The 24,973-nt window shown below is 38.7% G+C and overlaps 1 protein-coding gene across 2 annotated transcripts in view; it reads right to left on the bottom strand.

Moving 5' to 3' along the window:
• The window catches only part of aspscr1 (ASPSCR1 tether for SLC2A4, UBX domain containing), a 296,886-nt gene that overhangs the window by 214,053 nt on the left and 57,860 nt on the right, over positions 1-24,973 (bottom strand). For both annotated transcript variants that reach the window (XM_059948372.1, XM_059948373.1), the window contains exon 5: positions 6,157-6,214. In XM_059948372.1, the coding sequence (XP_059804355.1) occupies positions 6,157-6,214 (58 nt within the window). The remainder of the gene's footprint in view (positions 1-6,156; positions 6,215-24,973) is intronic.

Here is a 24,973-nt window from a genome sequence, read left to right on the forward strand (position 1 = left end):
TTTCTTATTCTGTATGTGCCTTACCACACCTGTATCTGCTCTGCCAAATAGAGTGGCTTAATTTTTCTCCTACCTTTTCGATATTGGGGCGGCACAGTAACATAGCAGCTAGCGTAATTCAGTGCCAGCGACCAGAAGATCAAGGTTCAAACCCTTCTGCTGTATCTAAGGAGTTTGTACGCACTCCTCATGACTGCTTGGGCTTCCTCACACATTCCAAAGACGTACGGTTCAGGGTCAGTAAATTGTGGGCATGCTATGTTGTTGCTGGAAGCATGGCAACACTTGTGGGCTGCCCCAGCACAATGAGTGGATGCTGGGGTGCTACGGCTTGATGGGACTGCTCCACACTCTATTCCTAAATAAATAAATATTTGGGCCATATCGGTTAATGACACAAATTATGCATTTCACTGTGTTTGGATGTGTTAGATTGGGGTGTAGAATTGTTATTTTTCTTGTATTTTCCATGTAGTTTCCTATGATTGCTTGTATTTGTTGATAATCATTTATATACATGTAATTATTCAGTGTATTTTCCAGTAATTATGGTACAGTTGCTCCTACCGTTCTGTAGAAACTTCTTGGTTTTTAGTAGCAGGTGTCACACTATTCTCTAGCTTAATTGTTATCAGTGGAATTTGTGATATCTCCAATCTGAGTACAAGTCCTTTGATTTCCTAAAAACCTTCAGACCACAAAAGCAACAGCAGCCAACAGATGTTTCGATGTACTGTACATGTGACAAATTAAGCTCATCATGGTAAGGGTGGGCTCCCTCACCTCTGCTCCTCTGACCATCAACACAGGTGGCCCTCAGGCTGAGTCCTAAGCCCCCTCCTTTACTCCCTGTGCCATCAGACTGATTAATTCATGCTGACATAATTGTATTTCTATGCTATATTGACTGTCCTGTTGTACATACTATAAATTGCACATTTAGACAGAGACATAACAAAGATTTTTATTCATGTATGTGGATATAAGAAATAAAGTCAATTCAATATTTCCCTGAAGTCCCTCCCATCCACTGTACATCTACTCTGTATCCCAGTCTCCTGCTAAACCAATTTAAACTTTCAAGATAAGCTCTAGCAAACCACCCATATCAAAATCCCTGAGGAGAGGCTTTGACGGAGGAGGTTTAACTAGCTTGACAGGGAAATGGGAAATATGGACTCTTCCTCACAACCACCTGGGGTCCAAGGAAAACAACTCCTGCTTTTCCACTATCTATATAACTCCAAGTCCCACATCCACAGAATCATTATGGTGAATCTCATCTGCCTAAGATACAGGAAAAATAAAAAGAAATCTACTGACCTCAGCAGGAAACCTACAACTGAGTAAAATATAAAGAGATAAACATTTAAACAATGTGATAGTGAAGAAAGAAAAGATATTTACTTCACTTAGAATTTAAAATGACAGGTTTACATTTGTTCATTTAATGTGAAAGAGAATCATGTCTACTTTCACCTAAAGGAATTTTTTTAAAATATTTCTGATGCCTCAATATTGGCCTTTAGATTTCTGCCTTGGGATAAATGGAGAATTTAATATTGTTCTGACAGACAGAGTCTGAACATGGAACAGAACTCCAAGGAGTAATATTTTTTTGTTGGATGAATAGGGTTTAGATCTTGGACCAGATGCTTTAAGGTGCCAGAACTACACCTAATACAGGTCTACTGAAAGAGCCACAGAAGCTGTGTTGAACAGCTCCAGACAGAGAATTGTTTACACTGGCCAAAACTTTTAGGTTGTTTGAACCTTTTTTAGTTTGAGCTCAAAAGGGATGAAGGAAGAATGGATTCTGCAACAATCAAACCCAGCCAAAGTTCATCCCTCAAGCAACACAACAAAAAATCTTTAATCTTTTATCTTGTTTGCAGTACTTAGGACTTTGCTGTCTTCAAAACTGCTTTCTCAATTTGGCTTAAAATCAACAAGCTCACTGACTCTAAAATGCCTTAGGACAGAACATGAAAGCCAAAAGCAAAGGCAAATCTCTCTCTCTCTCTCTCTCAGAACCATTGCAATATATGAGACAGGAACTTCAAAGCCAGGGCGACATCTTCCATGCTAGCTACAGCTCAACACTAGGATGTCCCAAAGTATCCAAACTGAGCCTCTCCTATGTACATACATACATACAGTGGATTCCAGTTAATTGGGCCATCAGTTATTCAGAGCAGCTACTTATATAGGACAACTCTTAAAGAACAAAAATGAATTGAGAAAATAGCCAGGATTCCTTCATTTATTTAAGACACTGCACTGCTTAATTGAGGCAGGAAACTGTTGCCAAAAATTTTGTGAATAATGTCAGTAGCATGCACCTGCGTGGCTGTTAGATACTACACTGTGCTTCTAGAGAACAGTCTTTAAATAGCACCAGTTACTTGCGTTCGTATTCAAAAAGCAGTGATTTTTGTTACTGCTAGTTGGGAAGAAGTAAGCAGTAAGACAATTCTGAACTGCATTGCTCACTGTGGGTTCAAGTATTCAAGCTCGGAAGATGACAGAAATGGTCGAGTATGAAAATGAAACGATTTCACTACTTCAATGTTAGGTATACACAGAATTTGAAGGTGTCAACAATCATCATGAATGTTAGAATGAAAGAGAAGATTTGGAGGATGCAATCGTTGACAGCATTGTATGAAAACAGACCACTATCTGTAGTACCTGTCTATGCTGATTTTTTTCATTTACAGACAAAAGAACCCAACGCAGGTTAATTCCTTCATCAATAAGTATTATTTTTATAGTAGCAGAGTACAGTTGTATTCCTAGTGTTCTAATTCCTTCTATATTTCATTTAAATTGGTAATTTGCTACTGTTTATAAAATATCTTTTTAACTATTTCCATGACACTTTGGCCAGACGCTTAACTGAGCCAAAATGTATTGGACCTGATGTGTCCCAATTAACCAGAATCCACTGAAATCTATCTATTAGGTGTGGGTGGGTGTGTGTGTGTGTGTGTGTGTGTGTGTGTGTGTGTGGGGGGGGGGTATATATTTATTAGTTATCTACAGAGATAAATTGGTATGTATTAATTATTGATTATTAGTCAAATATTGACTAGAGTCTCACACTGACTAGAGACCAGTCCGTTCTATGACTAGTTTCTAGTCTCACACTGCTTAAAGGTTTTTCTTGACACTTTTAATACCAAAAAGAACTTATTATCATTACAAAAAAAATTCTTAAGTCCGACTGAAGGTAGACTTACCCATTTTTTCTTTTTTTTCCTTGTAACACTGTTTGAAATTATTATTTTTGTAATTAAATATTTTGAGACAGGGATAGTGACAGCTTGGAAAATTTTAAAAACTGTAAATATTAGAAATAAAACAAAACGTAGAAAACTCAGCAGGTTAGACAGCACTTATGGAAAGAGAACCAGTTAACTTTTCAGTGAAAATCAAGGAAACACTGCAGGTAATGGAAATCTAAAAAAAAGAACAAAAAATGGAAGTGGCCAGCATTTATTCAACCTGAAGTGCAAATTGTTTCTCTTGCCCCAGAAACAGCCTAACCTGCTGAAAAGCTTACAAAAAATAGTGGATATAGCCTAGTCCATTACAAGTAAACCCTTCCTCACAACTGAGCATATTTACAAAGTGTACTGTTGCAGCAAAGCAGCATCCATCATTAAGGACCCCAAATCCCCCCAACCTGACCTTGCTCTCGTCTCACTACAAAATATCTAGACTACACCCAGGTGTTCTTCATTTAACTAATCATGTGACTTCTAAAACCAACTGGCTGCACCAGTGTTGATTTAGGGTGTCATATTATCTGGGTGAATATTTATGCAAATCAATTATTTTGTGTTTTATATTTGTAATTAATTTAGATCACTTCATAAAAAAAAAAATCTGTATTCACTTTGACACGGAAGTGTCTTATTTTCTGTTGATCAGTGTCAAAAAAAGTCAAAATAAATCCACTGATTCAATACGGGAAAACAATAAAACCTGAAAACTTCCAAGGGGGTGAATACTTTTTATAGGCACTATATATTTTTTTTTCTGTTTTTATTTTAGTTAACTTTTAGGGTCTGGGGTCCTTCATCAAAACAAAAAGTGACTGATGAAGCTGGTAAAATTTCTTTATACATCTAATTATGAAGCAATAATTTCCTAAAACAAATTTTAATAGTTTGGTGCATGACCCAGATGCAGGCTCACCAAGAAGAGCGTAAGAAATGCATGCATCACTGAGTGGCACAGGTTTATCCCCCTGCACCTGTAAGGTACAACTTGGTAGAGATCGACTCAAACTACTTTAAAACAAAATTGAAGATTTTTTTGCCCTCATTTTGTTCTGGTACTTTAGCAGCAAAAAGGGGGAAAAAACTCACATCTCCCAAAGTTCTTTCCACTGTATGTTCTCAACATTCAAGAACTATAACAGCATTCTTCTTTCATAAGGGAAAAGACCTACCTGCAGGAAAGATAATCAGTAAGACTGAAATAGTACAGAGAAAATTTATAAAGATGTTGCCTGGACTTGAGGACCAGAGTTATCAGGAAATGTTAAACAGGTCAGGACTTTATTCCCTGGAATGTAGAAGATTGAGGGGAAATTTGATAAAGGTATACAAAATTATGAGGGTTATAGCTAGGGTAAATGCAAACAGGCTTTTTCCACTGAGGTCAGTTGAGATGAGAACTAGAGGTCATGGGTTAAGGATGAAGGGTGAAATGTTTAAGGAGAACCTGAGGGGGATCTTCTTCACAAAGGGTGGTGAGAGTGTGGAACGTGCTGCCAGTGTAAGTGGTGGATACAGGTTCAATTTCAAGAGTTAAGAGAAATTTTGATAGGTATATGGATGGGAGGGCTATGGTCCAGGTGCAGGTCAATAAGAACAGGCAGATCAATGGATTTGCATGGACTGGATGTGCCAAAGGGCCTGTTATTGTCTACAGTGATCTGTGAGTTTAGATTACAGTCACTTGAACAACAATTTTATTACACTCTCATATGCCTATTTATAACAAGGACAGTCTTTTAATAAAAACTGTACCAAGGGCAGGATTGAGCATGCCTAGAATTTTCCGTCAAACTCCAATTCTTGACAAAGATGCCAAGATTGGAACACTCTGGTGAATTGCTCATATTTCTTCATATGACCTTGCCTGGGTTACTCAAATAGTGTTGGAGTAAAGGCTAACAATCCTGGAGTACCTCAACTCCTAATATATCATGAAGCAAAGTCAAATTGTGTAAGAAGTGGTGGGGGCACAGACTCTCACAATTAAGAAGTATCTGGCAGTGTATCTGAGTCACTAAGGCACAGAAACACACTTAAATCAGATGAATTAGTCAGAAGTTTAGAGAGGATCTGAGGATTCTTCACCCTGAGAGTGGAGAGTACCTGCAACATACTACCAGAGAGGGTGTGGAAGCAGAATTGCTTACAGCGTTTAAGAAGATTCTAACAAGTACTCGATAGTCTGGGTGGTAGGGAGGAGATATGCCTTTACCAAATGAGGTGTAAAATGCTCTTTCCCTCCACTAGTGTGCAGGTCACCGTTGTGCAAGGTGTAACATCGGCTTAGCACCTTCCCTCCCAATCAGGGTCACATGAAGCCATGGGAGCAAGTGGTGGATGGTCGTATGAGCAGCCGGTGCATATCACAAGTCCTGGTTATATGACCACTGGCACCAGGCAGACAATCTCTGAAGACTATTAATAATGGCTATGGGTCACCTGTCTTGTAAAGACACTTCCCAGAAGAAGGCAATGGTAAACCACTTCTGTAGAAAAATTTGCCAAGAACAATCACGGTCACGGATAGCAAAAAGAGTAAGAATAACAGATGGAAGAGTATGATCGCCCACGTCATGTGGCTCAGCACATAATGATGATGATGATAACTTGATAGTCAGAAAAGACATGGGGGACTGAAAGGACAATTCCTATGCTGTATAACTTCATAACGACAAATACTTGGTGAATGCGTTCTTTGTTCCTTCCATCAGAACAATTATAACTGCAGGAAACTGAATCTGGAAACTCTACAACAATTGGACCGTTTGTAAAGGTAAGGTTAGGCTGAACAAATTGCCACAATAATTTGATAATTTGTAGACAGTAGCTGATTATTAAAAGGCAGGGCTTTCTTCTCTCTGCTTACCTCATCCCTCATAGAAACACAGACTGGAGTAGATTCCAACAGCTGCTGTTCAGTAATCCTAGCAAAACAGGAAAAAACTGTCAACATTTGGTCTTGTACAGAGCAAAAATATTTATCACCTTGGTGCAGGGAGCACTCGCAATCAAAATATAAAGCAAAGGCAATAAAAATATCAGGAACCCTTAAGTCTTTTGACTGCTTTCTTCAGAGGTCAATACCACACAGATTTTAATTTGATCCACAGAGGAATACCTTGGGTAATCCAGTTGCAACTGCTAACATGTAACTATAAACAGCTGTTAACATCTCCACACTCAAGGCGCACTCCAGATGCGTATCCATGCCCAAAGGTGTTGACAGTAAAAATAATGTAGATGGGGGCTGCAGCACTTCTGTGGTGTCACTCTCTGTGCCAACATTAAAGTGAATCAAACCTCACCTGGCTTTGAATAAGGTGCTCTTTTGATCATTTTAGCACCATCTGTGGCCAAAGAATCTGGTTGAAAACTGTTGACAACATTGGTTTTAATTAAATGCTGTGCAAATCCAACAAGCTTTTAAAGACAGAGCGAGTCACTGAATTTCACTTTCATCTACATCTGCGTCAACTGTTAAGAAAATCATATATGTCCATCAAGGCAGCATACTAAACCTTCTTCGAAAAAAATTCATAATTTACCAATGTTACGTGATTATTTGTGTTGGATTAGGGTGTAGATTTGTCATTTTTCTTATAGTTGAACTTTCTTAGCTTTCTTGTTTTTTTAAGACAATCACCAACATTTAATTGTTCAGTGAATTTTCCAGTAATTGTGGTATAGTTGCTTCTGTATTTATATAAAAGCTTCATTAGTTTTTCTGCAGCAGTGTCATGCCACTTGAATCTGGACAGTTTCAGCCAATTCATATCACTGGAATGTTATCTTTTTTGTTATAGCTATTTTTTTGTGTAGAAGGCGATAATGAATTCTTTGTTCTCTCGGTTCTCTTGTGCTCATTGTTTGTTCTTTTAACACCTTAAAAAAAATGACCGTAAGCAGCACATTTTATGCCTCATTCTTGACTTCTAAAGAACCTCTGCGTCGCAAACACACCATGATCCAACACAGGGCAACAACAGTATTTCTCCAACCTGACAGACAAAATTTATATTGAAGGCTCTGAATAATAACTTTCCAAACTATACAGATGATGCACTTCCTCAAGACAAAGCTTATTGTAGGTTAAAAGCGGAAGATAAGAAGAACAAAAGCAAGCGGTGAAATGCAAACACACTGTTTTTGTATTTTTTGATGGCACTACTGCGAAAGTTGTAACACACCGCAGAATCAGAATTAAGTTGATTATCTCTAACATGTCATAAAATTTGTCTTCTGTGGCAGTAGAACAGTGCAACACTTAAAAAGATTACTATACAATAAGAAATCTGATAAATTAGTGGAAAATGAGAGCAAATAGTGCAGCATGCACAAAGCACTGAAGGAACTCAGCAGGTCTGACAGCATTTATAGAGGGGAATAAACAATTGACATTTTGGGCTGAGACCTTTCATCAGGACTGGAAAGGAAGGTGGGAGAAGCCAGAATAAGAAGGTTGGGGGAGAGGGGAAGGTGAACAAGCCGGCAGGTGATTGGTGAGACCAGGTGAGCGGGAAGGTAGGTGGGTGGGGGAGGAGAATGAAGTGAGAAGCTGGGATGATAGGTGCATAAGCTAAAGGCCTGAAGAAGGAATCTGATAGAAGAGGAGATTGGACCACAGAGGTGAGTGTGCTGAACACGTGTCTAAACACAAATAGATATTGATAAGTCACACAAACAAAACTTTCCGTCAAGAAAAGACATTTGACTAAAAATTGTTCAACGTCAATGCCCTTTGTTACTTTTGCCAAAAATAATTGCATGGCACGATCCCCACCACTGATTTTAAATTCCCAGCAACTGAAACCAAGTACCGAAAAGACAAACAGAAAACAGATTCCAAAACCACAGTCCAAAAAAAAAACTGTATAATAAATCTAAAAATGCAACTGAGAGTCCTTCAGAATAATTAGCCTGATGCAATTACAGCAAGGGCATCGAAGTTTGGAGTTGCATTCTGGCAGCATCTGTAAGGAGTCTGTACGTTCTCCCCAGGACTGCATGGGTTTCTTCCAGGTGCTCCAATTTCCTCCCACAGTCTAAGGACATAGCAGTGAGTAGGGGTATCATTCGTTGTAAAATGTCCTGTGATTAGGCTCGGATTAAATAGGCAGGTGGCCTGGCACCACTGTCACTGGGCCGGAAAGTCTGTTGCATGCTGTGTCTCTAAATAAATGTCTATTTTTCTAGAACAGTGCATTATTTTACAAAGAAAACTACACAATTTTTCCCAATTAAAATTACATTTAATTTAATACAATAATAGTTTACAACAAACTGAAAGAAAATGATCTCCCTACTCAGAACCTTAATGCATGCCCTTTATCCGTGCTGCAGTGATGCCTTTAAGTATTGCTTCATTGGTCACTACACATTAATTGTACGACTATAAACTCCCTCCTGTAATGTTATGTAATCTCCCTCGAGTGTCGTGGAAACAATAAGTCACAAACAAGATCACAGAAGTACAAATGCATCTGAAATAGGTCTTACAGAATCAGAACCGAAATCAGGCTTAATATCTCTGGCATACGTCATGAGATCTGTTGATTTTGAGACAGCAGTACAATGCAATACATAGTAATAGGAAAAAAATGCCTACTTTATAAGAAGACTTAGGGAATTTCATTAGTTTCTTGTTCCCAAATAATTTTACTGTGCATAAATTAGCATTTTTCCAGACAGTAAGTTTTAGACCACAAGACCTAGGAGCAGAATTAGGCCATTCAGCCCATCGAATCTGCTCCGTCATTCCATCATGGCTGATCTATTATCCCTCTCAACCTCATTCCCCTGTCCCTTACCTGAACCTTTGACTTCCTGATTAATCAAGAGCCTATCAATGTTCACCTTAACTATACCCAATGACTTGGCCTCCATCGCCATCTGTAGCAATGAACTCCTCAGATTCACTACCCTCTAGCTGAAGAAATTCCTCCTCATTTCTCTTCTAAATGGACATCCCTCTATTCTGACTTCCCCCACTACAGGAAACATCTTCTCCATATCCACTCTATCTAGGTCTTTCAATATTCATTAGGTTTCAGTGAGATTCTCCCTCATTCTTCTAAACTCCAGTGAGTACAGGCCCAGAGCCATCAAAAAGCCTCAGCATTATATCATTGCTTTTACATTCTTGTCCTCTTGAAATGAATGCTAACATTACATCTGCCTTCCTCACTACCAACTCAACCTGCAGTTAATCTTTATGGGATCCTGCATGAGGACTCCCAAGTGCCTTTGTACCTCTGATTTTTACATTTTCTCCCCATTTAGGAAATAAGTCTATTCCTTCTACCGAAGTACATGACCATACACTTCCCGACACTGCCACATCTGCCACTTCTTTGCCTGTTCTCCTAATCTGTCCAAGTCCTTCTTCAGACACTCTGCTTCCTCAACAGTACCTGCCCCTCCACCCATCTTCGCATTGTCCACAAACTTTGCAACAAAGCATTCAATTCCATCAAGCAAATCATTGACATGTAACATGCAAAGAAGTGGTCCCAAAACCAACCTCTGCAGAACGCCACTAGTTACCGACGGCCATCCAGAAAAGGCTCCCTTTATTCCCTCTCCTTGCCTCCTGCCAATCAGCCAATCTCCCATCCATACTGGTATCTTCCTTGTAATACTATGGGCTCTCATCTTGTTAAGCAACCTCATGTGTGCCACCTTGTCAAAGGTCTTCTGAAAATCCAAACAAATAACATCCACTGACCCTCGTTTGTCTATCCTGTTATATTTTCAAAGAATTCCAACATTTGTCAGGAAAGATTTCCCCTTTAGAAAACCTTGTTGACTTTGGCCTATTTTATCATGTGCCTCCAAGTACCCTGAAGCTTCACCCTTAATAATAGACTCCAACATATTTCCAATCTCCGAAGTCAAGCTAACTGGCCTACAATTTCCTTTCTTTTGCCTCCCACCCAACTTCAAGAGTGGAGTGACATTTACAATTTTCCAGTCCTCCAAAACAATGCCAGAATCTATTGATTCGTGAAAGATAATTCCTAATGTCTCTACAAAATCATTCCAGCTACCTCTTTCAGAACCTTGGGGTGTAGTCCATCTGGTTCTGTTGACTTATCTACACTTCAGACTTTCCAGCTTCCCATGCACCTTCCTCCTTGGTAATAGCAACAACACTCACTTCTGTCCCCGAAACTCTTGCACTTCTACAATTCTGCTAGTGTCCTCAATGTGAAGACCGATTCAAAATACTAATTTCCTCTGCTATTTCTTTGTCCAACGTCCACTCTCAGCTCTCCTTTATTCTTTATATATCTGAGAAAACATTTGGTATCATCTTTTATATTATTGGCTAGCTTACCTTCATATTTCATCTTTTCCTTCTTTATGACTTTTTAGTTGCCTCCTGTTGGTTTTAAAAAGCTTCCTAATCCTCTTAACTTTCCACTAATTTTTGCTCAATTAACTTGGCCCCTTCCAATCAACTTTGGCCACCTCTTCTCCTGCATGCCTCTGTAATTCCCTTTACCCCACTATAATACTGATACATCCAATTTCAGCTTCTCCTTCTCAAACTGCGGGGTGAATTCTATCATATTGTGATCACTGTCCCCAAGAGTTCCTTTACCTTGAGCTCCCTAATCAAATCTGGTTCATGATACAACACAACACACAATCCAGAACTGCCATTTCCCTAGAGGGATCAACCACAAGCTGCTCTAAAAAGCCATCTCATAGGCATTCTACAAATTCTTTCTCTTAGAATCCAGCACCAAACCGATTGTCCCAATTTACCTACATATTGAACTTCCCATGACTATTGCAACATTGCCCTTTTTAAATGCCTTTTCTATCTCCCATTGTAATTTGTAGCTCACATTATGCTACTGTTCGGAGGCTTGTGTATAACTTCTATCAGGGTCTTTTAACCCTTGGAGTTTCATTACTCTACCTACAAGGGTGCTACATCTCCTGATCCTATGTCACCTTCTTCTAAAGATTTGATTTCAGTTTTTTTTTAACCAACAAAGACACCTCACCGCCTCTTGTAATCTGCACGTCCTTGCAATACAATGTGTATCCTTGAATGGTAAGCTCTCAGCTATAACCTTCCTTCAACCATGATTCAGTGATGCACACAACATCATACCTGCCGATCCTAAGTGCGCTACAAGATCATCGGCCTTATTCCGTACACCATGTGCATTCAAATATAACATGTTTTCCAGCTAATCAACACAGTTCACTGAAAAATAACTTGTTCGGATCACTTCATATTAAGTGAAGAAGTCACTTTAAGCCAGGAGTTCTCAACCTGGAATCCATGGACCCCTCAGCTAACGGTAGGGGGTCCATGACATTAAAAAGGTTGGGAACCTCTGCTTTAGGTGATCAGAATTACTTTACATGCAATAAGCAAGAGAAATGCCCGCTAAACGAAAACTAATGAATAATTTACTCTGAAAGAAAATATCTGAGATATTCTGATATAATAATGTTGATTTTCTTATCCTGGAAAAAGTAGGTGAACAAAATAACAATATCACCCCAATGCACCATAATACACAGGAGGAAAGGAAAACAATTTAGGAAGTTTTAACCCAATAATTTTTTGGTGTATGTTGTTGTTGGTGAAATACAGTAACAGACTATGATATATGTTTTACTTTAGAGATACAGTGTGGAACAGGCCCTTCTGGCCCAACAAGCCACACCACCCAGTAACCCACTTATTTAACTCCTAGTAATCACAGGACAATTTACAATGAGCAATTAACCTGCTAATCGGTACATCTTTGGACTGTGGGAGGAAACAGAACATTCAGAGAAAACCATTGCAGTCATGGGAAAAACATACAAACTTCTCACAGAGAAAACTGGAATTGAACTCTGAACAACACCCTGAGCTGTAGTAAAAATCACACTAACCTCTAGGCTATTGTGGTGCCCCAATGAACTTGTACAAACCATTAGCTTCAAAAATAAAGCTTAATGGAAACAAAATGCACAACAAATCTACACCAAAAAGTACATCACATGCATTTTTTTCAAAACACCAAGGAACAGTAAATGGGGACATTTCTCCTTTGCCAGGTTGTCTGTCTTAGCTATATACTACCGGGAATGCCTCACGAATCCTTACCTTACTGTAACCTAACCCCAGTTCCTTTTGCAAAGCAAGGTTCAACGCTTAACATGTTGACTTGTCAGCATGCAGGACTACATGCCCAGACACTTGTAAATCAGCACGGCACTAGATGAAATTAATGGAGTTCTATTTTTACATCTTTTCAAATATACAATAATGTAAAATTAAATCCATTTAAATTACCCTCACTTCAAAAGAGTGCCTGCCAAATAGGTTCAATTAGATAAATAGTACCACACCTTCAAGTGGACAGCCCCGTATGTCTGTGAACACATTGTTTCATCACTTCAATAAGACGAAACATTCGGCATATGGTGAAAAATGACTGCTAGACCTTTGAGCAAGCCACAAAAAGCGGTATCACACAGTGCTACAGGAATCTTAATAACCAACACACACACGCAAGATCAAAAACTTGAAACATGACACATTCTGCAAGACCACAATATAATGTGTCAATAATAAATTATATAAATAGTGCCATTTCTTAGAGTTAATTAGAAAAACATTAATTTCACCTGTATAAATACTGGAATCCTCACAAGTTTCTGCATAACAGGAAAATTGTGGGCAAAGGCTAGAATTTTACAAATGCCTAACTAGCTTTTGAATACATTTGTGTAACAAAAAAAAACACATTATTTATGATGTGGATTTCAATTTTGAAACACCAACATATTATTTGCCATTTACAGATCTACATGTTAATTGATTACTTAGTCTAATATTTTGCAGGCAGGTTTATGCACTAAATATTCATGAAGTATCATAATGGTAAATTCTCCTCAAATGGAGGGACATTCTTATGCCCTGGAAGGGAAGCAATGCCCAAGAACATCAGAAATTCGTGCCACACAATCAAAGTTCTGACTTACATTTGGTGCAAAAGTTCTGAATTCCCTTAAGCAACCAAAGCGAAGAACTTCTTCAGATTTAGATTTTTTAGATTTAGAGATGCAGCGCAGTAATAGGTCCTTCTGGCCCCAACAAGCTTGTACTCCTCAATTGCAGCCATGCGACCAATTTACCAACTGACCCATACACCGTTGGAGTGTGGAGGAACCTAGTAGAAACTCAAGCTGTCACGGAGAGAATGCACAACTCCTGGTGGAACTGACCTTGCGTCACTGGTGCTACTAAAGCATCGCGCTGTTACGCTTGAAAAGGAAGCAAAACAAAAATGGCAATGCAAGGTACTTCTGGCAAAAAAAAGCTCAAAGTAAATTTATTTTTGAAGTATGTATAATATACATCACCATACACTAGTCTGAGATTCATTTCCTTGCGGGCATTCACAGCAAATACAAAGCAACACTACAGAATCAATGAAAAACCAAGGTGGGCAAACAATCAATGTGCAAAAGACAACAAACTGTACAAGTACAAAACGAAAAAAAAAACAAAAAAAGTAAATAAATAAGCAATAAGCATGAGATGAAGAGTCTTTCAAAGTGAGTCCATAGGTTGTGGGAACATTTCAGTGATGGAGTGAAGTTATCCCCTCTGGTTCAAGACCCAGAGGTAATAACTGTTCCAGAAGCTGGTGATGAGAGTCCTGACTATCTTCTTCCTGATGGCAGCAGCAAGAACAGGTACACAAATGACAAAAGAGTGGGGATAAATTATTCTATATTATTACTCTACGTAAATATAAAAACTAAAAATATTATCAGAGCAATGAAAAATAGATTATGTAATTTCATGAATTAATATCAGTTTCTCATCACATATGCTAATGGTCAAGAACTCAGAGCACAGAATAGAAGAGCCCACAATGGCTGCACTGAACATGATGCTGAATTAAGCTACATCTCTTCTGCATGTGCAATAATCCACATCCTTCGATTCCCTGCCCAGTCAATGTGTCTATCACTTAAACATCACAATCATATCTGGCTACCTGTTCCAGGTACCAATCACTTGTGTAAAAAAAAATTGCTCTGCACTTCTCTTTTAAACTTGCTCACTCCCATGTTAAATGCATGTCCACTATTATTTGACATTTCTACCCTGGGAAAAAAATCTGACTACCTAACTTATCTCTGCCCCTCATAATTTTATAAACTTTTTTCAGGTCTCCAATACTCCAAAGAAGACAACCTAAGTTTAAACTCATCATCATCATCATGTGCCATGACGTGGGTGATCATCATCTTCCATCTGTCTTCCCATCTGTTATGTTTATTCTTTTCACTATCCATGACCATGATTGCTCCTGACAAATTTTTCTCCAGTAGTGGTTTGCTATTGCCTTCTTCTGGACAGTGTCTTTACAAGACAGGTGACCTCAGCCATTATCAATACTCTTCAGAGACTGTCTGCCTGGCATCCATGGTCACATAACCAGGACTATAGCAATATGTTCAATGAGCTCAAGAATAATATAAACATTATTACAGACTGGAGAGTTTATTTATTTTATTTTTTTTAGATACTACATGGGGCCGCTCAACCCAGAAACTCCCGATTTAACCCTAACCTAATCACTGGCCAATTTACAATTAACCGACCAACTGGTACGCCTTTGGGCTGTGAGAGGACACCAGAGCACCCGGATATTCACGTACAAACTCCTTACAGGCAATGGCAGGAATTGAACCGGGGTCACTGGTACTATACAGCATTCTGCTATCCACTATGCTACCATGCCTCCCTTCTTCAAACAAATCAACTACTCAAGATGTGGAAGATTCTGAAATTGGAAACATGTACATCTCAGTGCTTTTTTAGGGCTGTTGTTCTATGAACTAGAGGAAGACAAGCCTGTCCTTCTAAACAGCAGCCAATTAACATGGAAGCCAAAGATTTTTTTTAATTGAGACTGAAGATACAAGACAGACAAACAGCTTGAGTAAATTCAACAAAGACACTGAATTTCCTACCAGTCATAAGCTTAATTAAAGGTCCACAAAGTAAATAAATATTCTTCCCATTCAATGATAATGCCTTACTTGGGGGTCTAGCAATGCCATTTTTTTTGAAGAACTAAAGCTTCAAAGTTTAATTTCTACCACCTGTCTCTGATATTAAAATAATCTGACTTTGAAGCCTATCCCATGCCACTTCACCACTTCCCAGTTCTCATTTTATTTACCACAGTTTCACTTTAATTTTAAATTTGTTTATCACTCCTCGCATGTTGTAATTACTTCAATGTCAACTTTAATTTGCAAAATTAGCATGCAGAAATATTTATACAAATCCAGGTTATGTTTCTTGAAAGCAAGACACACAAAATGCTGGAGCAACTCAGCAGGTCAGGCAGCATCTATGGCAATGAATATATAGTCAACATTTTGGACCGAGGCTCTTCTTCATGACGGAGAAGGAAAGAGGGAGATGCCAAAATAAATAGGTTAGGGGAAGAGAAAGAAGCTAGCTGGAAGGTGGATAAGTGAAGCCAGGTGGGTAGGAAAGTTCAAGGGCTGAAAAAGAAGGAATTTGGTAGGAGAGGAGAGTGGTCCATAGGAGAAAGGGAAGGAGCCGGGGACCCAGAAGGAAGTTGTAGGCAACACACATAAGATACTGGAGGAACTCAGAAGGCAAGGCAGCACCTGTGGAAAAACATACAGGCAATGTTTCGGGCCGAGATCATTCAGCAGTATCCTGCCGAGTTCCTCCAGCATTTTGTGTGTGTTGCTTGGAGTTCTAGCATCTGCAGATTTTCTCTTGTTTGGGAAGTAATAGGCAAGTGAGAAGTACTGTAAAATGTCAGAGAGGGGAATTGGGGGTGGGGGGGAGAGAGGTGGGCAGGATTTGTTTACCAGATGGAGAAATTGATATTCATGCCATCAGGTTGGAGGCCAAATATAAGGTGTTGCTTTTCTAACCTGAGGGTGGCCTCATCATGGCACAAGGGGAGGCCATGGACCAACATGCTGGGACAGGAATGGGAATCAGAATTAAAATGTTTGGTCACCAAGAAATCCCACTTGTGGTGGATGAAGTGGAAGTTTGTTAAAACAGTAGATACAGTTTCAGTTAGTGAACAAGCATGACTAATTTCCAGGCAATGTTGCAGCGTCCACAATTTTACTGAGTATGTAACATTATTTTATTCTACAAATTTACCAAATCAAAGATTAATGAAATTCAGATACTTTAAAGAAACTCAGCAGATTTATAGTGGCAACTTGGCAAAAAAACACCTGAAGTTCTGACAACTAAAATTATCCCAAAGTGTTACCCCTGAGAATCAAATTTGAGAGACTATGGATAAAGTGAGTCCTGAAGAAGGGTCTTGCCCCAAAACATCAAACATTTATTGATTTCCATAGATGTTGCCTGACCTGCTCAGTTTCTCCAGCATTGCATGTGGTCCCCTGGATTTCCAGCATCTCTTGTGTTTATGATAAAGTAATGAGCATTTTGCAATTTTTGCACAAACCTACTAAAACTAACACAGTTCCCTAGTTCAAATCAGTCCCTCATCCCAGATTTTGAACAAGACTGATTCAGAGCAAACTGTAACTTTAAGCTGCAGTAGTGGTGTAGTGGTTAAATCACTGGAATGGCAACTATAGACTTGGGCATGGCCCAGTGACACAATTTCAAATCCCACCACAGCACTTGGGGAACTTAAATTTACAAAGAATAGTATAGCACAGTACGGGTCCTTCGGCACATTTTAAGGGTGGCACGGCAGCATAGTGCTTAACATAACACTATTGCAGCATCAGCAGTAAAATGGGGGTTCAATTCGTCTGCTGTTTGTAAGGAGTCTGAACATTCTCCCCATGAACACATGGGTACCCTTTGGGTGCTCCTGTTTCCTTCCATGTTCGAAAGATGTACAGGACAGGGTTACTGAGTTGTGCACATGCTATGTTAGCATCGGAAGTGTGGGCTGCCCATCACAATCTTCACTGATTTGACACCAACAACACATTTCACTGTATGTTTTGATTTACATGTGACAAATGAAAGTAAACTTCAAAAAGTCCAATTTAAAATCTTATGCTTGTCTCCGATGTTCCAGGTTGAGTGAAACATGTTGTGGTAGTTGTGGTAATTAAGAACTGAAGGTCCTGTACATCTTCATTGTTATAGAACGTATTTTTGCAGAACTATAGACCTCGCTTAATCTTGAAGAAGCTTGCTTTTAAAAAGAACAGACAGTTATGCCACAAAAACAGAAGGTGCTAGAAAACCTCAGCAAGTCATGCAGTATCTGTGGAAAGAAAGACAGTTAACATTGTGCCTGCAGTTCCTTGTCAGAAACCAGTATCTGCACTTCTTTTAATTTTCAGTCCATCGTGCTAAGTTTGCTGGCTCTACTGAGTAACCATCAGGATTCTGAACCGGCATGAATAACTTCATTCACCTCAACTCTGATCTGACTCCACAACCCACAGTCTCACTTTCAAGGACTCTACAACTCATGTTCTCAATATAATTTATTTGGTTGTTTACTTATTTAGCAGAACTTCTCTTCTTTTATACATTGGTTATTTGCCTGTCTTTGTTTCTGTAGAGTTTTTCATAAATCCTTTATTTTTCTGTGAATGCCTGCAAGAAAATGGACATCAAGGTAGTATATGGTAACGTATACATACTTTGCTCCTCCAAGAGGACCACAACCTTGGCGTAGGGTTTGGAGGCTTGTGTGCCACAATGACACGGACAGCTATGTTGGAAGGAATCAGAGCTATGTGCTTTGACTCTTGATAGGGTTATCCATGACAAACAGGTCAAAAGGTAGAGGCAAGACTAAGAGTGATGCACCAGTCCTCCAGGTTCAAGGGTTCAGCATAGGGCTAACAACCCTGACTGGTCAAAAAAAAAGCCGTTACGAGAACAGCATTGAAGAATCCCACATCCGAGTGCAATGGTATTCCTGAGTTTCCACCCAGGATTTGCATGACTGACAGCAGTGAAGACTGAGGGGAAGCCACTGGCATGATAATGGAAGCCCTGAACTCCACCAAGATCAAGACCAAAATTGGCTTTGTTAAGAACAGACAGAGATAGAGGACCTTCACTGCTGCCTTAAATGCCAGCGCCATAACAGACAGTAACTGTAGGTTCTTTGATAATAATTTTGCTTTGCTTCACTTTATTAATGAGAATTCAACAGTTAATTCTGTGTAGGCTAAGGTGCACTTGTTGAATACTTTAAACTGGGCTTTGAAGGACAGACAAGAAGATGCTGTTGGCTGAAATAGCCACCATTTCATCTGCTCTCATTCTCTACAAATTAAGCATAATTAAAAGCAGATACAGCTTAATCCTTCATAAGAGTATCGGGTATCTGAAGGAAATGGAGTAAACATCAATGTTATGGAAAAATCGAGTAAGTAAATCATAAAGTGGCAGCAGATATTAATTATCTCCATTATATATTTCTCACAAAGCCATTTGTGACTAAGAAAAAGTACAATTCGTATTTTTCTAGCATTTTACATCAAGATGATTTCTAAAAGAAGTTAGTACATCAAAAAAGCAATGAGTTCCATTGTTGCTTATGGTAATTAACTGAACTCTTCCCAGTCAGCAGAAGGTGTACGGATAAATATCAGAACACAATTTAAAAATGGAACGTCTGTGTGTTTTTATAATAAATCAGGATTAACAGTGAATGTTCACATCACCCAACATTAAAGATGTTGAAATACTGTTGTGTGATACCATAACACAGAAAGAGACAAACTGATACACTAAACTGAGAAATGTACAAAAAAGGTTGTATATTTTTTCTTCATTATTTCTTTCTCCTTTTCATTTCTATCAAGGCAACTCCCAAACTAAAAACTCTCAATTTCCTAAGAAGCAATAACTTAGTTAAAATTCCAAAAGGAACAATGAACCAAAAAAAAGGCAATAAAATTGTTCCTCCTCTATACCCTCGGGAAAAAGATGGGCAAGCTCTCAGACATTTTGCAAGACTACCACAGGCATATTTTGCATTACAAATCACACTGATTCCCTATACAACTGGCACTGAATCTTCTCTAGTAAATTCCACTTTAACAGGCTACCATTTCTCTGAAAAACAAGAAAACTGAAAGCAGCAGAAGCATATGGAATTAAATGGCTGCCTTAACATGCTCAGTAAGAGCCCAGATTTCTACCAAACTATCTCTCTTCTCAATTGCCTGGTTTTCTTGATCGCATAAGTCCATTCTTATATTATCTCCATATTTTCACTTTTCTTTCTGACCTCCCCCTTACCGAGTCTGCAATTCCACAGAAGGGAATTCCACATTTCATTCCACCAAGTTCCAAACAAAATTGGAGTTTGACATGACAAGTCCTTCTTCCTCGAACTTCATCTCCAAGATCACCGCTATTGCTGGGAGTCATCTTGTGCATTGGATTTGTTTCTCTCCTCAGGTCACAATTTGTCCAGATTCCTACATCCAGCCTCTTGACCATTCCAAATTCTATCCATCATGAACATTCATAAAATACTTTAATTTTTCTATTCTTTCCACCCACTTTGACTTAATCCCTCTCTGCCATGAGGAGGCCACACTCAGGCTGGAGAAGCAATATACTATATTCTGCCTGGGTAGCCTCCAATTTGATGGCATGAACAAAGACTTCTCTAACTTCTTGTAATTTCTCTCTCCTCCTCCTTCTCTTTTTGTCCATTCCCCTTCTCCTCACCTGCCTATCTCTCTTTCTCTTATCAGATTCCTTCTTCTTCAGTCCTTCCACATACCCCCTCCCAACTTCTCACTTGATCTGCTGGTCTCATCTGCCAGCTTGTACTCCCCTCCCATTTTTTTTAAATTCTGGGTGCTCCCTCTTCTACTGCTGAAGGGTCTTCATCCAAAATGTCAGCTGTCAAATTCTCCATAGATGTTGCCCAAATTGCTAAGTTCATCCAGCATTCTGTGTGTGTTAGCCTTTTGATTTTAGTAGGTTTATGCTTGCTGAGTTATTTTGAAGTTTTAAAGTTAAGCTACCAAGCATAGTATCAGCTTCAGGATGAAATATAGCTCCAATTGTGCTACTAATAGACACCAAGCTGTTGATATCTGAAACTGGATGCTAATCAAGACCAGTGTCAATATCATATCAACACCATAAAAAGAATTGGTATGGTACTTGTCATAAAGATATAATTTTCAGAGTTCCTCTACATGTTGTTGAATATTGGGTTCGCAAACTCTGAAGAAAATTAGCAAATCAGATCAGAGTTCGGTTATCTAGCAATCTACCCAAAGCGGTAGTAACCCAATGCAAGTGAACCTCGTTGATGATGAAAGACAAAAATATCTTTTACTAGCTTGGTTCCACCGGTTGTAAAAATTATTTGCCTTTTCATTACGTCTTCTCCAGAAGAACTTCACGGAGTGCATGAATTTTTAAATCTTTAATACAGTACACAGTTCATTATTTTGGTACAAAATAAGGAATTTTAAAAGGATATCCAAACCAAAAGAGAATTAGACAGCTGGCAATGCCATATTATTAAATTCTTGAAACCCTGTTCATAAAGCATTAAATTGAAAACAGGTGCAAACTAACATTTTTGACATACAGTATATCTTCTTTTATTGAATGGAAAAATAGGCACAATACACACCAATAGTAAATACACACAGTGGCCACTTTAGTATGTTCATGGTCTTCTGCTGCTGTAGCCCATCAACTTCACGGTTTGACATGCTGTGCATTCAGAGATGCTCTTCTGCACACCCACTGTTGTAACACTTGATTATCTGAGTTTCTGTCACATTCCTGTAGTGTGAACCAGTCTGGTCATTCTCTTCTGACTTCTCTCAATAACAAGGCATTTTCGCCCACAAAGTGCTGCTCAGTGGGTTTTTTTTTGCACCATTCTCTTTAAAATCTAGAGACTGTTGTGCATGAAAACCCAGGAGATCAACAGTTTCTGAGATATGCAAACCACCCCATCTGACACCAACAATCATTCTCATGTTTGGTCTGAACAACAACTGAACCTCTTGACCATGCCTGCTTGCTTTTATGTATTGAGTTGCTGCCACATGATTGGCTGACAAGATATTTACATTAACAAGCAGGTGTGCATAATAAAGTGGTCACTGCATGAATATTGTTAAATAGAAACTTGCCATCATTAATCTCCAGCTCTCTGTCATGGACTATAATTTTTAAGTATGCTTACCATTTTGGTCTACTCAATTCACCAAAATTTGATGTCCTGAATAAACAAGATAAATGTACCTCTGTCCCTCACAAAGCAGGAAAGTAGCCCCAAGCCACAAGTGCTGCATACTGTACAAGTAAATTGTCAAACTACAAACTTACAGCTACAATTAATCAATATTAACCTCAATCAATAATCATGTCACCAGCATCAAATTTAAATTAGTTTTCAATTTAAACCCAAAGTCGAATCTATAAAATAGTTTATTTTTCTCCTTCTCTGCACTACTTTCAGTAATAGACCAAGACAACTGCGCTGCTCCAAAGAGCACTTTTATGAAGTCATTCTTCCCCTCAAACATAAGGCTATATAATGAGTCAACAAACAGCCAGGGAAGTGATAACCCCTCCTGCTATTAAACTATTTAAAATAACTTATTTTTATTTATTCTTCTTACTTCTCTGCTAATATTGTGTATCTGTGAACTTGTAATGCTACTGTGACACTGTAACTTACTTTGGGATCAATAAAGTATCTATTTATCTATCCTGTATTCATTATTCATCCTGTATTCATCATTCATCATCATTAAAGACCCCCATCACCCATGACATGCCCTTTTCTCATTGCTACCATCTGGGAGGAGCAACAGGAGATGGAAGACATATACCCAACATTTTAGGAACAGCTTCTTCCTCTCTGCCATCAGATTTCTGAACGGACTTTGAACCCACCCATGGACAATACCTCACTATCTGTGCTCTCTTTTTGCACTACTTAGTTAATTCTTTATATATATATTTCTTATTGCAATTTATAGTTTTTATGTATTACACTATACAAATTTCATGACATATGTCAGTGATATTCTGATTCATTTGAGATGATGAAACTTGCTAAGATCAGATGGCAGTGCAAGGAAATGAAACACTTTATACTGATCTTGAATGTAGAAAAAAGCCTTTGGCATAGAACATGCCGGGATTAAAAAATAGCTTTCTACTCTTAACTGAAATAGTACTTATTAATTTCTATATGAGAAAGTGAATCTTTTCAAGATCCAGACAAGTTTCCACTTAATTGCTCTGGTTATTTTAGAGGCACACCTATGCAAAGTAACTTTATAATGTAATTCATTCTAAAGAAGATGAAGTTAAAGTTCACTAAACCTTCTTCCTCCAAACAGAAAAATGAAAATTGAAGTAATTTGGGCCCATTACAGCCACACTTTAATATGTATGCTTCTGCTAACAAAATAGTTAAAATAATTTTCTCCAATATCCTTCTATTCTGAACTTACATAACTAATCATCTACATTTCAGAACTAGCCAGTATTACAAGTACTGCTACTGGTTGAACTGCTGGGTGAAGGTATATAACACTGATACGCACAAAATAACAACTACCTCACAAAGATTTACTAAAGCTGGAAAAGCATTAGTGTGTAACACTGGTAAACTTTGCCTATTTTATTTATTTAGTTAGATACCACATGGAATAGGCCCTTCCAGCCCTTTGAGCTGTGCCATCTGGAAGCCCTTGATTTAACTCTAGCCTAATCATGGGACAATTCACAATAATCAATTAGCCTACCAACCGGTACATCTTTGGACTGTGTGAGGAAACTGGAGCACCCAGAGGAAACTCATGCGGTCATGGGGTAAATGTACAAACTCTTTACAGGCAGCACCCAGAATTGAACCTGGGTTGCTGGTACTGTAAAGCACTAACCACTACGCTACTGCACTGCCCTTTTTTCATTTAGTAAAGGAACATAAATGTCAAAAAATTTAGCTTGCATGTGTTTTCTATTTTGTGTTTTCAATGAACTGTCCTCTACCTGCTCTAGCAGACACAGGACAGGGTATGGATTTTCTTTGCCGCAATGCTTTCATCACTCCTTAAGCACAATAAGCCCCTTGAAGTTAATGATAAGGATGTGGTTAAAAACCATAAGATTTTGAAGACTTCCTTTTCAATAACTTCTAATCAACCTTTCAGGCCCTGAATACTTCCTGAACTCATATTTTAAGGTGCGTGAATGAACTAACTTTTTCCTCTTAAAACTACATTTAAGCATTCTGCATCCCAAATTTTTAACTTCAGATTGTACACCTGCAGCATTGCAGATTACCCAACGTTCCCAGTTAAAATACAAGATACACGATTCAACATAGTTTATTATCATTCTTCAGTACTCAAGTGTAAAGGAAAAACAAATGATTGTTACTCCAGATCAGATGCAGCATAAAAAAAACACAATAAGCACAAGACAACTCAATAAACATAAGTATGAAAACAATCCTATTAAACACAATGGACAAGTAACTATAAAGTGGTAACAGATGGGGGGGGAGAAGGGTGCTGAGGAGCTGTGGAGAGGATTGGATGATGTGTATGTCATGGTGGTATGGGGTGGAGGTGTTGATCAGCCTGACGGCTCAAGGGATGTAACTGTCTGGTAGTCCTGGTGTGGATGCTGCGTGACCTCTTCCCTGTTGGGAGTGGGACAAACTTTCCATAAGCAGAGTGGATGCGATCCTTCAAAATATTGCTGGCCTTTTTCCAGCACCTATTCGTACATATGTCCTTGATGGTGGATAGGTTGCCGGCAGTGATGCGTTGGACAGTTTTAATGACCCGTTGTAGAGCCCTACTGTCTGTCGCAGTGCAGTTTCCGTACCACACAGTGGTACACTGGTGATGTTAAACAACCAAACACGTTAATACAGTGATGGGGGTTGTGATTGATACACCGCCACTAAAACCCATTACGGGGTCAACTGAACCACAGTAAAATTTTGCTCGATACACTGAACCCTGATCCAATCAATCCTTACAGGGATCAGAAGTAGAAAAAGTGAGCAACTCTAGAGACTAGAGTTTACAGAGAACGATGTGAGAAACAAAAACCATGCAGTAAGCAGCAGTTGTGTATGCAAAAACAACCTGCTAATGAGAGATCAATGGCCAAACTTGTTGAAGGTGACAGAAGACAACAGTACCTCAAGTAACCACACATTACAACAGTGGTATACAGAAGAGTATCTCTGAACACACATGTTGAACTTTGAAGTGGATGGGCTACAGCAGCAGAAGACCTCACTAGGTTCCACTTCTGTATCTAATAAGGTGGTCACTAAGTGTATAATAGTGTGGTGGGGTGTGTTAATGGATAGAGGTGTTGATAGGCCTGTCAGCTTGGGGGAAGTAACTGTTATTGAGTTACTTTTTCTTAAATTTTCCAAGCACCAGAAAAGTTAAAAAAATTAGAATCACAGGCATTAGATTTCTGAAGAATTAACATCAGTATTTTTTAAATTTAGTTTTCCAATTGTTCATTTGATTTCTGTAATCATAAGATGAGCCTTACAGACCAAAACAATCTAATGTTTAATCATCGGTCTACATCCAGCAATGTTCGGAATTGGTTTCATCACTCCTGGATTAATCAACAATAAAACTGGTCAGGCTTCTTC

This window comes from Hypanus sabinus, chromosome 23 (assembly GCF_030144855.1).
Source record: "Hypanus sabinus isolate sHypSab1 chromosome 23, sHypSab1.hap1, whole genome shotgun sequence".
NCBI classification, from domain to species: Eukaryota; Metazoa; Chordata; class Chondrichthyes; order Myliobatiformes; family Dasyatidae; genus Hypanus; species Hypanus sabinus.